The sequence below is a fragment of the Apis laboriosa genome, unplaced genomic scaffold (assembly GCF_014066325.1).
Source record: "Apis laboriosa isolate Shangri-la unplaced genomic scaffold, ASM1406632v1 scaffold125_cov141, whole genome shotgun sequence".
NCBI classification, from domain to species: Eukaryota; Metazoa; Arthropoda; class Insecta; order Hymenoptera; family Apidae; genus Apis; species Apis laboriosa.
The window spans coordinates 1,699,724-1,717,898 of NW_025221145.1; the positions used below are offsets into that span (position 1 = coordinate 1,699,724).

The window sequence follows — 18,175 nt, forward strand, 5'->3', positions numbered from 1 at the left end:
ACTCTCGTTATGAGAATTGCTAAGAAGAGAATCACCGTGCAAAATATGCAAATAGATGGCTTACTTGCTGAAAAGCCTAAGGACGACGCAGATGATGATGAACATGAGGGCCATACCAACGAGAACACCAATCATCGTCGGATCGATATATTGAAGATTGGGTTCCTCTTTTTGCTCAGCTGAAACATATATTTCATTTTCTTAATAATTCTTAATAAATTAATAATTTTCATAAGTCTTTTTTTTTTTATATAATTCCATTCGTAATTAATTTTTGTTTAATATTTTCTATTTTTATCAAAAATGATTTATCAAAGATTTTATCAAAAAAATTAATTTATTTCAAAAGATAACTTTAAAGAGAAAATATATAATTACAATAATATTCAAGCATTTTAATTTTTTTGTGATTAATAAAAGTTATTTTTTTAAAAGTATGTTCTTGATTGAGATAAACTTGACTTTTATGCTTTAATTCCTATATCTTTCATTCTAATAATCAATGATAAAAATTTTCGTTAACAATAATAATTAATATCATTTTTTATATGAAATAGGTGATTAGATTAGATTTATAATTAATTGAAATGTTCTAATAAATAATAAACATTTTTATACAATATAATACAATATAATTCTTTATAATTTTTTATTCAATGAATACGTTTTGTAATTTATGACTATTAACATTAATAACAATTCTATTATATTGTTAATCTTCATATTATCTCTTGTATTCAAAAACATAATATATTTCTTATTTTATTGTCATATGTTATTTTAATATCTATTCTTATTTTTAATACTATTTTTTTTTTATTTTAATAATATTCTTTTTTTTAATAATATAAGATATATCTTTCATTTTCAGTTCTTTGTAATAGATGATAAAGTTAACTAATTTTGATATTTTTTTTTATCAGATACATATATTTATTGAAACAAAATAACCTATGTATATATTTATTAAAACAAAATAAATTCATATTATTATATTTAACCCAAATTAATCTCACCCAAAAGCGAAAGAGCTTTTTCAACATGATGAAATTGCACACACGTGTCACCCATTTAATTCAATTTACAACGCTAAGTTGAAAATAAAAGTGTGCAAAATATCAAAGTGACGTGCTTTTAATTTCTACCGCACCGGAAATGGAGAATTCGCCATTTCGTTATTCCGTTTCGCGTTTGTTAATTGATCGCGTTAAAACAGTTGACGAATTAATGAACTTCGTCGTAGAATTTTAGGCCGGAATTCCATTAACACGGAAACGAGTTGCGTAGGTGGACGCGAATGAAATTTCATTAAAAAGTACGCGAAAACTTGCGGAGCCTTCCTTTCCCCAATTGTTTCATTTTTTCTTTCATTTCTTACCGACACACACAATCATGCCGTCAGGTTGGGTAACCGGAATCTTCTCGAAGATGCAAATACAACGATTGTCCCTGCATTCGGTTTGGCTCACTCTAGCTTCGCATTGCTCATGGAAAAAGCATGACTCGTTCACGTTCACCGCTGAAAAACACAAACCATTAACGACAGCTTCGCTTCCTCGTACCATTCTTGTCGGCAAATATTTCACGAATTGTTATTTTTATAAAAAGTTATAGTTTCTTTTTTAAAAGTTTATTACCGATTTCTATTTCTATTTTTAAGAAGTTATTGGATTCGCGTATGTATTTTATTAACTATTGCTAAATTCTGAGGAAATGACGAAGAATAAACAAACATAAAGAGAAATAATTGATTTTTAATAGTTAATTTTTTATTTACTTTTGGCATCCTTCGATATTAAAATTATCAAGATTTTTTCGATATGTCAGTTCTATTCGTATTTAATTAGAAAGATAATCCTTTCTATGATTTGACGAGAAGCTTTAATTAATTTTTTGATAAGCTTTAATTAAAAATGAGTATTTAGATACAAATCTTTTACATTGATTTGATAAATTTTAAAAGTTAATGCGTTTTATAGGTTTTTTTTATTATTTCTAAACGATATGAGTTATTCATGAATGATCTAAAAAATTTCAATTTCTTTTTTAATTATTTTCAATTATATTGCCCTTTTTTATTATAATATTAATCTTATCTCATCTTCAATTTCGAAAAATAAGAAATTTAATATTAAAATAATATAATAATATTTTTTTATAATTTTAATTTGAAAAAAAAGCAAATTATAGTAAAAAATCAATTTGTTAATATAACTTAATATACGTTTTTATTGTACTTTTATTTATTTATGAATTATTATATTCAAAATTCTTTATCGAGTGATTCAGAAATAAAGTTTTGTATAATATATTGTACATCTACTATTTTTTATTTATTTTTATTTTTGAATTTATATCATTTATGTTTGAAAATTATTTGTATTACTACAAATTTATTATATTTCGATCTTTTTTAAATTCAATAAAAGTTGTTATAATTAATTGGACTTTAATTAACTCCTTAAGATTGAAGCTTCTATTCTAATTTCCATTAATATTTATAATAGATACATATCGAACAGTATAAACTTATAAATAACTAAGAGTAAAGTATATTTCTGTATAATTCTACAATATTTTCTTTTTGGTTTCCAATTCTTTCATAATATCATATCATGTATCTACATATAAATTTTCCTTATTGGAATAATATATAATATGTAACATGCATCTCGACCTTGAATGACATTCACATCTAATCTCTTGGCAACTAAAAGGCGATTATTTGAAACATTATCGATCTGTCAATCAATCATATGATGACCTGATACCCTACTGTTATTTCTAATTCGTCTATCGTTATAAGGTCAGTTCTATTTTATAAAATTATTATCTAATTTGAATATTCAAGTTCGCGATTGATCTGTATAGTGTTAGAAATCAATATATAGTCATCATTCATCAATGTAAGAAGGAATTATTTCTCTGTTAGCGTGCTTGCGGATGATAGTGTATATCCAGAGGTTAATGTGGTAAATCTGATCTACTGATTATATGCCACACTGTCCTCGATATATCGACCACAGGCTCGCAATTAGGAAGCTTAATATTGATTGAATTTTAATCCTAACATATCAATATATATTTTCATTTATTTCTTTTTTCAAATTATTAATGTATTTTTATCTTTGTTACATCTATATTTGAAATGATAAAAACTTGAAATTTGATAAAAACTTATTTTCGTCATGGATATACTAAAAAAGAAAACGTGAAACCGATTTTATCCAATGATATTTTTAATAATAGAAATTTTTTAATGTTGTTACTTGTTATGTTGGTAAGCATCATTTTAATTTCAAATCCTTTTTAAAGAATTTTTTGATTTAACAGATAAAAAGATAAAAGATTTTGTTTTTCTAAAGAACATATTTTCAATCATTTTATTAATATTAAAATTTAAAATTTATAAGTAATATTATATTTTAATAAGTTTTTTTTAATTTTAATAAGTTTAAATTTAAAATTTAAAATTTAAAAATTTTACATATGTTGTTTAAAATATCACAGTTTACATTTTTAACTCCAAAAGCTTTAATTTCGATAATCCTTGATAATAATCCTTGAGCCTTGTTTATAATATTCTTTCATTAATATTTACATGATTATATATATATATCAATTATTTAAAATTAATATTCATTATTATTATTATTATTAATTGGAATTTCTCCGTTAATATTTGTAATAATATTATTATAATGTTTATCACGATTTTAAGAAAAATTTTCAATAAATGTGTATAAAAAATAATTCAACCGATATGATAACATTTACAAATTTAATTAAAAACGTGTGTACAATATAATTTGGATCAGTAAATTCATGCTTTCATTCTTGTTTTTAATTTTTCACGATGCTTCTAATGCCAGAGACCAATAAAATCGCTTTCTTTCGTTTAGATTCCACGGAAGAAAGTCATAAACAACTATCCATAAGCATTCATATCATTCCAATCGTAAAATTTGGTCGCGTTAAAGAGAAAAATTCCATTTCCTATACGTGACTTGACAACTTATTTTATTTCTGCATTTTATAAACTGTTTTCATCAATATTTTATTTTATGATAATAATAATAATAATTAATAATATATCATTAATAATATATCATAATTTTATATCATTAATTTATAATATTTTATTTCATATTATTTTTAATATCTTTTGTTTTTTCGTTTTTAATTTTCAATTAGTGTCATTAAATCATTAATTATTTTAAAAAATTGTATTCGATATTTTTAAATTTAATTGAATCATTTTATGTTATATTGCTCCTTAACAATAGAATAAAATTATAGAATTAAAATTAAGGAATTCAAAATAGGAAAAAAATATAGAAAATAATTAATCTATTATGATCAAAATTTTTTTTAAACTTTGGGTATCAGACATAGAAAATATTTATGTTATATATTTTAATAATAATTGTAGATCTGTTTTAATTAGAATGTTTAGTAATAAATGAATTGAAATCTCTAAATTTGTAAAATAATCGTTAAATTTATATCTCCAATTTTTATTGGATTTTTTTTATCTTTTGATTTATAATTTTTCTTTAGATAATCTTTTAATTTTATCGATTTATAATCAAAGATAAGAAAAGCAGATTAGTATAGAACAACATTCGCAAAATGTTAAAGAAAAAATGTAATCTGGAACATATAAATGCAGTCTTACTAATGGCTATTTCAAACATGATATGTAATTATATTAATAAATATAATATTACGAGATATTCAATTTATTTTATTCTTTTTTGAGACTGTCTGATCTCAAAGATCATAACATGATATATGTTTAAATTCATATGTTTACTATATATTTTTATGTAATATAAACAAATTTATAATATTTCATTTAAAAAAACTAGATCACTTTTTTAAATAATATTATAAATATAAAAAATTTGCATATATTATCATGTTCGTTATAAGAAATATTAAAACTTCTTTTGTCATTTTTTTCAAAAATTGATCATTTTTGAAAAAATGAATTGATCTAATATAATCCTCAAATATATTGTATATCTTGAATATCTTGTATAATTGTTGATTCGTAATGAATTAGCTATAATGTATCTTTTTATTATAATATATATTTTTCTATGTTGACAAAATAAATTATTAAATTCTATTTTTAGCTTTTTATTTCAATTTGATTAAATTAAATTGATTTATTCAAACAATTACGTATTATTTAAAATATTAAATAAGAATTGATATTATCGAAGTCGAATAAAGATTGACACTTACAAAGTAATGTCGCGCTTGACAATATACTAACTTACGGTGTCCACATTTGTCGATATGATTCGTTGCCTCGAATTCCTCCCTACACGAACATTTGTTCTTTTTTGGCTCGCAATAAGAGCCAGAGAAACTGCATTCACGATCTTCCACGCAATCATCGCCAAATTTCTTCGTTCCCCTGTCGGTTAAGTCTGCAAAAAGATTTAATGGAATATTTAGAATTTAATTCTCTTAAACTAATATTAGTAGTAAGAACATAGAAGATTATTTCTTTCAACAAAACAATTTCTATTCATATTTTTTTTACAATTAATTTGTTTATAAAATTATTATATATTATCAATAATAAAAAAAATAAAAAAATAATAAAATAAATTAGAAAAAAATGTTTGATTTCTTTTTTCTTTAAAAAAAAGAATACTTAATATGCTTAATAATCTTTTATTTACATAAGAAAAAGATAATAGAAATTAAATTTTAAAAAGCTACTACTAATTCATCAAGTAATCAATATAATTTTAAATTGATTTATTAGAATTAACAGCGTGAATCAATTATCTTATAAACTCTTTTTTTTGTTTTAACATATTATTCTACAAAATTTTATAAAATATATTTATATAATAAATTATATAAATATTCAATCCATATGTCAAAAAAAATTATACATTAATTTTTAATAAGAGAAGAGTAAATCTCTTCAAGATATGTATCAAGATATCTAGAAAAAATTTCGAGATTTCAAGATTTTTAAAAATATTAATTATAAAAATATTGATCCTATGATTTTATGAAAAAATCATATAAAAATATTTCGTCATTGTTACTAAACAAAATCAAAATCCTGAATTAAATACTAAGATAAGATAAGATATATTTTAATATTTTAATATTTTAATCACTTTAATGTATTCTGTATAATGTAATATAATGTCATAATGTAATCTATGAACTATTTTTCATTATTTTTTTGAATAAATATTTTTAATAAATAAAATTTTTTATTATAGAAATTTTATTATAGAAATTTTTATTATAGAAATTTCTATCACCAATAAGCAAAAAAACCTGAAACCAAAAAAACTATAAGACATTAGAAGTTTACCATTTTTTAAAAAATAGATTGATTTTTAAAAACAATTCAAAAGAGACAGTACAAAATATCTTGCAGAATTTAAATTTAAAAAAATTTATTCGATTTTGGATAAATGTACCGAAATCATGGAAATGAGATAATTTGAAAAAGAATAATTTTTTCATCGTTTTTTTCATCTATATTATTTTAATACTATATATTTTATCTTCAAATATTATGTAAATATTGAAATAATATTAAAAATTTTTTTAATATTAAAAATAATATTAAAAAAACAATTCACTATATATTATCATTTCGCACAATAAAAACTTATTAAAATTAACTTATGATTAAAATTTATTTTATTAAATTATATAATTTAGTTATCAACAAACATATAAAAAATATGTTATTTCTATATATTTTTATTTTACAATAATTTTTTAATATAATAAACAAATTTGAAATAATATATTTTATTTTAATAATATATATTCTAAGAAATATTTAACTTCAAATATTTTTCTTAAAATTAATTTTTTTCACTGAAACTTTTTGCATCTAATTCGTTTATTCTATTGATTAATTTTTATAAAAACTTTTAAATTGTTTTAATCATATTAAAATGAATATAATAAAAAATATCTGTATATTCAAGATGCATACAAATTTGCTTATGATGATTGCATTTATTTTCGCATATATATATATATACACAACTGTGTAACGATTTCATTTTATTTCTAATAAAATATAATTACATTAATTATAATATTCTAAAGTATCTAATTTCTTTCTTTCAAAAGGATAGAAAAATTAAATATTAAAAAAGAATTGGCAAATTGCAAAATTTAATTTTTTAGGCCAATATCTTATCTCTTTTGAAATATTACAATTTGTAAATTAAAAAATCTAAAAGTTAAAGTAGCAACAAGAAATATAAATGTTCAACAAGAAATTTCTTATGAATAATTTAATCAAGATGTAATCAACTGTTGAACAATCAACTATTGAATTTCTACCGATAAATCACTTTCGAAACCAATGACGGATATAGATCCCACAATCGAATCGTAATTCAGCCAGCCGGTACGTTCTAAGCAAATATATCATCCTCCCTAGTGTTTCCAACTCCCTATCAGGCATTCGCATGACGAAATGTTTTGGTCTTATTTTGTAATTGTGCTGCAGATATATATTTACATTTTACGATTTCCATTCGTTAATATTTGCAGTTAGATGCGAATTCCTTCGAAATTAACCTGTGTGGCAATCTATTAATTACGAACAAATACACATAAAAAAAGTTATTTTGTGTTATCCGTTCTATGTATATTATATTCAATAAATTAGAAACTATACAATTTTCTTGAATCACTATATTGTTGAACAAAATTAATTCAATTAAATTAATTAAGAGGAAATAATTATTATAAAATAATTATTAGAATATATTAGAAGTTAATTAAAATTTTTATATTTACTTTGTAGTTAAATTATGTAAAATGTATACATATAAATTTTTGAATAAATATTTGTTAATTTGAAATCTTTCTGTATTTATAAAATTCATTTATTATTTTTTAAAAATTTTTTAATTATATTAATTATATTTTTAATTATATTTTTAATTATATGTAAATATGTATATGTATATATATAATTCATCTTCAATATAATTTTTGTTTGATATAAAATATTCCATGATATTTTATAATTTTATAATTATGATATTTTATAATCCTCTAGCATAGTATTACTTTTTTTATATTATATAATATGATTTTAATGACTTAAACTTGTTATTTATTCTTTTTTTATTATTTATATCAGATTTATGTGATTATTGAAATAAAAATGACGAATAAATTTTTTTATAATAACATTTTAAATTGTTTACTTTAAAATGGCAATTGTTGCACTATATATAAGATAGATAAAAAGTTTTTTTATCGATAAAAACATAGTTTTCCTTTCATTTTTATTTAAAACTATATTATACTATATTGTTATATATAATATTATATCATTCAAACAAAATTTTTTATTCAAATTTATTATTTCGGAATTTTTTTAGGTATGATATCAAAATGAATTATGATTATTTTTCACGGAAATGAATGATTTTTAAAATCCCTCGAACGCTATCAATAGAATGTCGGAAGGCTTTAAGCTCTTCAGGAGACATCAAAGGCACCATTATAATATTTTCAAAATAGTGAATGTCAAGTAAAATGAAATATTATCAGTATTTTTAATTTTTTATTTTTATTATTAAAAAATTTTCTAGTAAAGAATTTTTCAATACATTTTAATTTTTTTTCTCATTTAAAATAATTTTAATTAAAAAAAAAAAAACGTACATATATCTGTCACTAAACATTTACATATTCTGAAGAGGTTAAATATAATTTAAAAAATAAAATAATCTTAGACAATTGAATTAATAATGATTAAATTATGATTAAATTTATAACGTCGAAATTTATAAATATAATCGAATTTCAATGTATAATTAGAAACTAATTATATATCGGAATTATCCAAACATTAACGATTTTCAAAGAATTTATATTACTAATCGTCATTTATTCTCGCGAAGAATTGATGACATAATATAATTGATGTATAATATATTTATGAAAGTTCTTGAATTATTTTTTGTATTTTATTTCAAAAACTGTTTATTTTTGTAAAATGATTTTCGACTTTTTAGCGATTTAGAAAATTTTCAACATGATAAATTTGAATAAAAAATTTTGCTTGAATAATAAAAAATAATAAATAATAATAAATAATGAATACTGAAATACTAACTTTTAATTTTATTTATATTTATGTTTCAAATTATAAGATAAATTAATAATTTAGATCATGATAAAATAGATGATGTTCATTTCAATGAATTTAAAATAATTTAAAAATTAAATATAATTTTTATAGATTTCTTATTTAAAATGTAATTTTCCATAAAGTTGTAAATAGCTTCTTCTATTAAAAATTATATTTTTCTGAACATGAATAGGACCAATTTAAAACAAAAAAAAACTGTGTTCTTCGTTGGTGTTTAATAATATGATTATTGTATACTTGATATCATGTTTTTCATACACTTTTCGTTTATTTATACATTTTACTTCTTTATTTATTTATATGATATCACAACATCAGAATTACATAACAAATTATAATTGATAATTTATATAAATAAGAATCTTATGTGGGAACTATTTCGAACGAAAAACCACAATCATTCCTGGTATATAATGTAAAATTCATATCGATTAATAAGAATAGTAAAATTTTCTTTTTGTGGCGTGCATTAATGTTTCAAGTATTATATTACTCATTATAATATTTTAATATTAATTATATTATTGATTATAATTCTTTATAGTGATTTCTAATATTATTTATATCTATATTTGTTTTTGATTTTTGTATGAAATTTTTTGTATTATTCTGATGATTCTATTTTTTATTATCTTTACAATTTTTTTTATCATTTTTTGATATGATTTTAATTATCGGCTAATCGATTGGATTATGAATCAAGGATTATAATATAAATTGATAATTATCATCCATTGCGAATTACTATCGAAATCGATGAGAAAATCGGAAAGAAGGTAATTTTTCTACAACTTTATTATTAATAAAAATATAACTATTAATAAAAATATATTATATTATTTAACAAAATCTAATATTGGTTTTAATTGATTGATTGATTGAGAAATCCTTAATTTATTCGTTTAATTGAATGTATATATATATATATATGTTCTTATTATTTGTCACATCAGTTTTTAAAGAAGGAAGCTATTCTTAAAATATACCTGAAATATTTACTTTCCATTTTTTATTTTGTTTGATAGTTATATGTATTGTTCTTAAACAATCATTGATTGTTTAAGATCATTGATTGAAGCTTATATATAGAAATAGATATGAAAATAGAAAAGATTCGTTTAATAATAAATAAATATAAAATGCTATTCGAATTAACAATGAATTGCAGAGTTTATTTCTTTTGAATTAATATTTTAGATTTGTTGCTATTATTTTGATCGTATAATTTATAATTGAAATAGATGATAGATCCAATAATGCTATTATTCTAGTTGATCCTAATATATGTTGGTAATTTGTTTATGTCATCGGAATAAATATAAATTTTTTTTTAAATTCATGATGTGAGAAAAGCCAAATTTATATTTTATTGGAGATACCTATTTAATATTTATAACATTGCGGATCAGTATTTTGATTAGTAGATATATTTTCATATAAATATTTTATTAACAATAATGAAATCTAAGAATTCTTATGATTGGTCACAAAAATCAGAACACAAAACAATAATTCTCGTGATTTGTTTGCAATGTGTTAAGCAGATTACTATTGAGCTAACTCATATATATTTATTTTCCCTACTTCGTTTGTTAAAATATAATAAAAATAATAGAATTGATAATATTGAACATTTGAATTTAATAATTAATAGTTCTAATAATTCTAATTATCATTATTTATTTCTAATTCAATATTTACAATAATTTTTCTTTTTTTTCTCAATTATTTTATTAATTATAGTCTTGCAGGTCAAGTAAATACATATTCGGTTCATTGAAATTTTTTAAACAAATTTATATATTAACGGGTTTGTTAATTTATCAAGAATATCAATATCGATTTCAAGAATATAATCATCGAAAAAAATATTTTCTATGATTCTAAATGAAATCTATAACTGTGATTTCTTTTTTTGTTTGGAAATATAACATATATATGTATATGTTAATATATAATAATATATGAAATTTTTGTTGTACATAATTAGGTTGTAATGTCTTGTTCTTTTGATTGTGAATTGAGACGACTTTTAAGAGCGAATGTTATTAAAAATCTTGACGTTATCGTGTTGTGAATGTTATTAATAAAATTGATGATAAAGAAATATTAAAGGATATAAAATCCAAAGGATATAAATATCCAAATAATTTTCAAATATTTCACATACTACACATAATAGACAATGAAATTCGATAGTATGTGATGTTATAAACACATTATACAAGATTCGCTGCGGAATCTTGTACGCAATTTGTGACTATTTTCATGAATTTCAACTTTGTGGAATCACAATTTTTGATCATATAATATTTTTGTTTTTATAATATTATAAATATATGATTTGATAAATTATAGAAATTCACGGTTGAATATAAAATTTAATTGCATAATTTTGAACTGGAAGTTTTGAATAATTCCAAGAAAAAAAAAGAAGAAAAATAATAATTTAATCATTTTTAAGAAATTACATATTTTTTCTTTAAAACAATTAATAAACTCATTATTATATAAATTTTATGTAATAAAATTACATAATATGAATATAAATATTTTATTTCATTACAAATTGAAAATCGTAAAATAATTATCGAAAAATAAATGCATTCTACGTACATATAAAAAAATTATATCGATCCAATTAACTCTATTTAAAACAAGAATTGAATTACGATATTTCATTCATAATGTGATCCAATTAAAGATAATCAATAGATACTACTGACATAAATTACTATTATAATATCAAAACCTTCGGTAAAAACTATCAATATAATGCAATCAATATCTCCTAAGAAAGCAAGATCATTTCATCAATGATCCCCGTCATTCTCCATCTAAATTCAGTCAATTAATACTTGTGAGACGTAGAAAAAGCTGGAGAATTGGAAGATTGGTGTACTTGGATCTCTGTCCGTGCAATTAATGCTTTTCTTCAAGTGCTCTCTTTTTCGAAGTTCAACAGACGTTGAGGCGTTTAAGAATTCGAGGATAACGCCACGAAGACATTGATACCCGTAGGCAAAGTCAAGGAAGGAATCCTTTTTTGCAAGACAAAGAGACCGAGCTTGATTACTGCATTGTCATCGCATAATAGCACTTTGGATAAATACGATCATATTCAATGGTTGAAATACTTGGATTTAGAGAAATACACAATGATTTAGAGAATACAATATAGTTCTCGAAAATCGAATGAGTTATAAAAATACGTGACTCTCGTGTAACTCATTTGTTAGCAATTAGGAAATTAGTTTAGGACGAAATATGAAAAAATAAATAAGATGAATTTATAATTTTATTCTTTGGAAAAAATGAAATTATAGAATTGAAAATAATAGTGCAATTATTGCAAAAATATGAAATAAAATACAAGATCATTTTTTATAATGTTGGTAATTTATATAAATAAAATATATATTTTATAATTTATATGATAATGAATAAAAGTTGCCTTTATGATCACAGCATTAAAGTTAATAAGTTAATATCTAAGAAGATTGAAGTTTCGAATGAAAAAAAGAAAAGTTATTTATATTGAATAAGATTTACAGTAATTAAAATATTGTATTATATATAAATTGTACACACACACACACACACACACACACACATATACTTTGTATTATATCTTATAATATCTTTATAATTTTTTTTGTGAAATTTCTATTGTGATTTAAATTTGAACTTGATTAATCTATACAAATGGAATAAAAAAAAAAAATAAAAATGTACGAGATAATTTAAATTAAAAATAAGTTTTTAATTTCAAAAAATTTATAATGAAAATATTTGTATAGATTTGTAATCTATATTGTACAGTTTATAACACCTTCAGTATTATAAAGAAATCGGTAAATCGCTTAATTCACCCATAAATATTGTCAAAGGAAAAGTTAAAAAGAAAAAGGTATTCTTTAGTATTTTTTGGTATAAAATAAATTGATATTTTTTTTGGTTTCTTTTGTTAGAATAGAATGTAACCAGAAAAGTTTTTTCCGTAATATGTTCAAGTACTTATGTAGTCATGAAAAGAGAATTTCGTTTAGGATTTAGGATGCGGGACAATAGAAACTCACTAGTTCGCTTTCTTAAAGGGTGGCCATATTATATGATGACGCAAAGATGTAAGCGTACCTGATAGAAAATCTAATAAACTTGAAATGAAATTGCCTGATTATATTATAATACATACATATAATTACAGAGAACATTTTTGTTGGTCATGTCTTAAGCTTATTTGAATATTATTTAAAAATTATTTTTCTTTTTCATCCTTTTTTTTATTTCTATTTTCTTTGTTTTCTTTAATATCTTTTTCTATATTATATAAAATATATTTTTTTTATATAAAATTAGATAAATTTTCAATTAAATTGAATAAATAATTTTTTTGAATTTTAATCATATTGAATTTATATTTTTTATGACTATACTAATACACAATTTTACATAAATTTTTTTACATCTTTATAAATATTCTTTGAATTATCCTTTTGAATTATGTTTAAATTTATTTTAGATTAATGCTATAATACAATTTTTTTTTAAATTATAATATTTGTATAATCTCACAAAAAATTAATAAAATTTTCAATTAAATTAAAAAAAATTCTTTTAAAGACTATTTATTCTACATATAGAGAATACAATTTTACATAAAATCGACTTTTTTGTCAAATTGAATGTATAATTGTTTTAACTCTTGTTATTTTTATTTTTCTTGATTTTTTTTTATAAATATTTCAAAAACGAAAATTATAATTATTATAAATTTTAAATAAAATAATCTAATGATAATTAATATAATAATTAATAATAAATGCTTTTCCAATGTTATCCATATCCATATCCATATTCATTGTGAAATGAATCATTATATAATAAATATCAAATATAATAAATAAAATAAGTAACTTTCCAAAACTATTTTCATTTTTTTTCTAGACATTTTTCTATTATCTATGATAACTGTTAATTAATAGAGGAACAAAAATTAAAATTGAGAATAAAGAATTAAAAATTTATTGAAAATTTATTGAAAGTTAGAAAAGATATAGAAAAAAATAAAACTTATCACTAAAAATCTTTTCAAATAATATCATTGATTAAAAGTATTTTAAAAATTCACTTTTAATAATAAAAAATAATTGACATGGTAGTTTTTCATTCATAAATAAAAATTTTCTTCAATTTCCATCGAAATGTTTCGTGGACATTTCGATGATGATGATACGTATCATAACATAATTCGTTTTAATTTTTTCGACCAATTTTTCCGAACTGATTAATAATGATACGCACAATCGATTCTCGAGGAAATCCTCTTTTTGCAAACGATATTCGTGCAAGAGAATTAAAAATAGAGCGGGTATATATAGAAATAGACGTATGGGATGATGTACGGTTGATAACACGTAAAGTCTGCATACGAAACGAGAGGAACGTAACGATCACGACATTATCAGTATTCCATAGATATGTCAAATAACGAGAAAGGTGCGTGCAAAGTGGTTTCGTGATATCATCAAGACGCCACGACGGCGCCTCAATGGTAAACGTTAATCCCCGACTCGACAGAGGATATTGTGCCAGTGTGTCTCGTAATTAATATTATTTAATATAAATATTAACTTTGCTATCTATTGTTTAATGCAATTTTTTACATTTAAATCTTCATTTAGAAAATTCTCGTTGAATCTCCGATTATTTCACATATTCCTATTTTATGACAATATAATACATAATATCTAATTATACGTATAAAAAATGGTACATAATATATAATTGAGATGTAGTATAAATAATATATAAAATCAGGAAGTCATTTAGTGACAATACATTTGTACATAATAAAAATAAAAAGAGGTTCATATGAAAATATGGGATAAAATATAAAAGAAAAAATGAAATGATGAATGATATGTAATTAAAACATATATAAAATTAGAAAGACGTAGTTATATGTATTTGCAATTTTAAAATAATAAGCGAAATATATATGCATTAAAATTTTGAATTCTATCGAGACTATCATTTAGTTTCTAGTGAAGAATTGTCGGTTATACATTTACCAATTATACTTAAGAGTACATTAATTATATTTTGGCATTAAGAATAAGAATTTTTCAGAAAGTAAAATTAACTAATTTGATTTTTGAATTATTTACACAAAAAGAAATGATTTTCAAAATTAATTTTATATTTGATAAAAAATTACATCAATCAAAAAAATTACATAAAGACATTTAAATATTTAATAATTAGAGATGAAGATAAATGACAAAATATTTAGTTTTTATTTTTTATATCGAAAGATAATTTATATTAAAAGTTATAATAATATTTATTATTTAATAAACCAATCTCATTTCATACTTAATTTCGATTTTGGATAAAATAATCACTCCATCTTTTTCATCATATCACTGTTATTTATCATATGTTTATCATATATATTAAATATTATTTATTAAACAATTCTCAGAAAACATTTTATTTCTAAACGATTGAAAAATAAAGAAAAATACCGAGGGATTTAAACTTGATTTCCAAGAGTGCCCATAAAAAGAATTTCCAGAAATGGAGAAGACGTTTGCATTGATCTGTGGCTACTAAAAGAAACTATTCTAAAGGCAAACATTATAATAGTATTTCACAAATGAAAAATTTGTTAAAATTAGTTAGTTCTTTCATGAAATTTTTTTTAGAAAAATTATTAAAGAATTCTGAAATAATATTTATTATTATTTTAAAAATAATTTTATTATATTTTATATAAATATATAAAGTAAAATATTTTTAGATTAAATATATTTAAATATATTTTTAGATTATTTTTAGAATAATATACATAATATCTATGTATATATAAAGAGTGAAATATAATTCATTACAAACAACGAAAATGATAAATTTATCCTAATTATTGCTAATATATTGTTATATACTATTACTTGAACTATACTAAATTTAAAAAAAATTTTATTGCATTAAATTAGGTTGATAAGTAAATATGTTGATTATGGTTTGATACTGTATGTCTTGATGAATCAGTGTTAATTACTATGTAATTAATAAATGTCATTTTGTTTTATCGTTTTAATCAATTCAATTAATCTATTTTTCTATTATCAATTTATCTATATTTAACATTATTTATAAAAGATTTATAAAAGATTTTTCAAAGATTTATCAAGATTTATCAAAAATATAAATTCTAAGATAAAATATCTAATTAAATTGGATTAGAATATTAAAAATAATCTATGATCAAATGATAAAACCTAATATGTTTTTCTAATTTAATTAGAAACGTAGAGATTTTAAAGTTTATGAAAAATTATAATATATTTAAAAAAATATATAATTTATTCTCTTTGATTTTTGTTTAATTAATTAAATGATAAACATGTTCATGAGATGTTTTCTGCAAATTAATTTCATTTATTTATATAAATACACAAAAAATTCATCTTAATTTTCAACAAAAATTAATATACCAGGTTTTGGTATCTTACCGCAGAAATATCAAATTTAATTCCAATATATTCATTAAATTTTTTGCTCCAAAAAGCGTAAAATTTGAAATAAGATTCCAGTATTTTCGGAATAAAAGGAAGTTTCTTGCATAATTCCTAGAGTCAAGTCGACTTTTCGCGAAGTTGATTGTCTTCGTTGCTGAGAAGAGGTGATTCGTTAATTAAGATTTCCCAGACTATGAGTCCGTATTTTTCATTCATTCTACTGAGCGAAATAAAACCATTTCCATTGCGAAGTAGAATAAGGCAAGTTGAGGGCGGACAGTATTCCATTCTTACTTAGTCTGTTATTTGTCGAATTATGCTTAAGAAGATGATCAATGAGGACGTTTATTTCTATCTCTTGTTTTATTTCTACCTTCCGACACGATTTTTCGTGATTTTACAATGCGATTGTTATCTTATTTTTCAATGAAAATGTGATTTTTCAATTTTTTTTTTATTAATGTTACAAGTCTCGTTTACAAATCTCAAAATTTGAATTTTTTAAAAAATCGAATAACTTTATTTATATATATGATAACTTATTCTCAATAAAAAAGATAATTTATATAATATACATCAATAATAGCTATACATTATCATGATAAGAAATTATTAGAATTCTTTAAAAATTCTTTATTTAAGATCCTTTATTTTAAAATAACATTTATATATTTTTGCAAAATTATTATGGAAAATATATCAAATTTACAGAAAATGATTTTGCATAAGTATTATATATAGGAATTGAGCTTATTGTTTGATATATTGCTTAAAATTAAATTATTTATAAATAATTTCTTGAAAAATAAGTTCAGAAGATGATTTTACAAATAAATTGTTTTTATTTTGATAGAATTTATATATATATATATATATATATTGTTTGAATTATAATTTAAAATTGATCTTATAGATCTTTATTTATTTAAAAAAAAAAAATATTTAAAATATTACCAAAAAACCAATATTTCAATTTTGTAACCAATAACGTTTTTTAATTGTTGCATTTGCATCGATTTGTCCATAAATTATATATTTCATTATTATTTATAACTATTATATAAATGTTAGATATTTTTACATATATTAAAATTTTATAAATAAGACTTTCGTGATACATTTGATAATCTCATAACACATTGGTATATCGTGAAACATCGTTTAGAAAATAGTGATATATTTTATAAAACTTTACATAAATTATAAAATTTCGTTTATTTTTAATCCATATTTTGTATAAACTTTAATACAATAATTATAAATGAATGTAAATGTATAATAAATGAATATGATAATTATAAATGAATTAAAACGATCAACGTGATCCTTAATTAAATGAAAAGAAAACGTGCATTTCGCTGAAACGATTCCCCATTCCCAAAAGAAATCTGACGTTGGCAGGTAACACAGCTTGCAATTTCCGCTTTGAAACGACTATGCGATACGGGAAAACGTGCAAATTTGAAGA

The 18,175-nt window shown here is 20.8% G+C and overlaps 1 protein-coding gene across 1 annotated transcript in view; it reads right to left on the reverse strand.

Annotated features, from left to right (window-relative positions):
* Positions 1–18,175, reverse strand: part of LOC122720316 — a 61,335-nt gene that overhangs the window by 9,822 nt on the left and 33,338 nt on the right. The window contains 3 exon segments of the mRNA XM_043946939.1: positions 65–179; positions 1,379–1,519; positions 5,289–5,441. Of these exon segments, the coding sequence (XP_043802874.1) occupies positions 65–179; positions 1,379–1,519; positions 5,289–5,441 (409 nt within the window).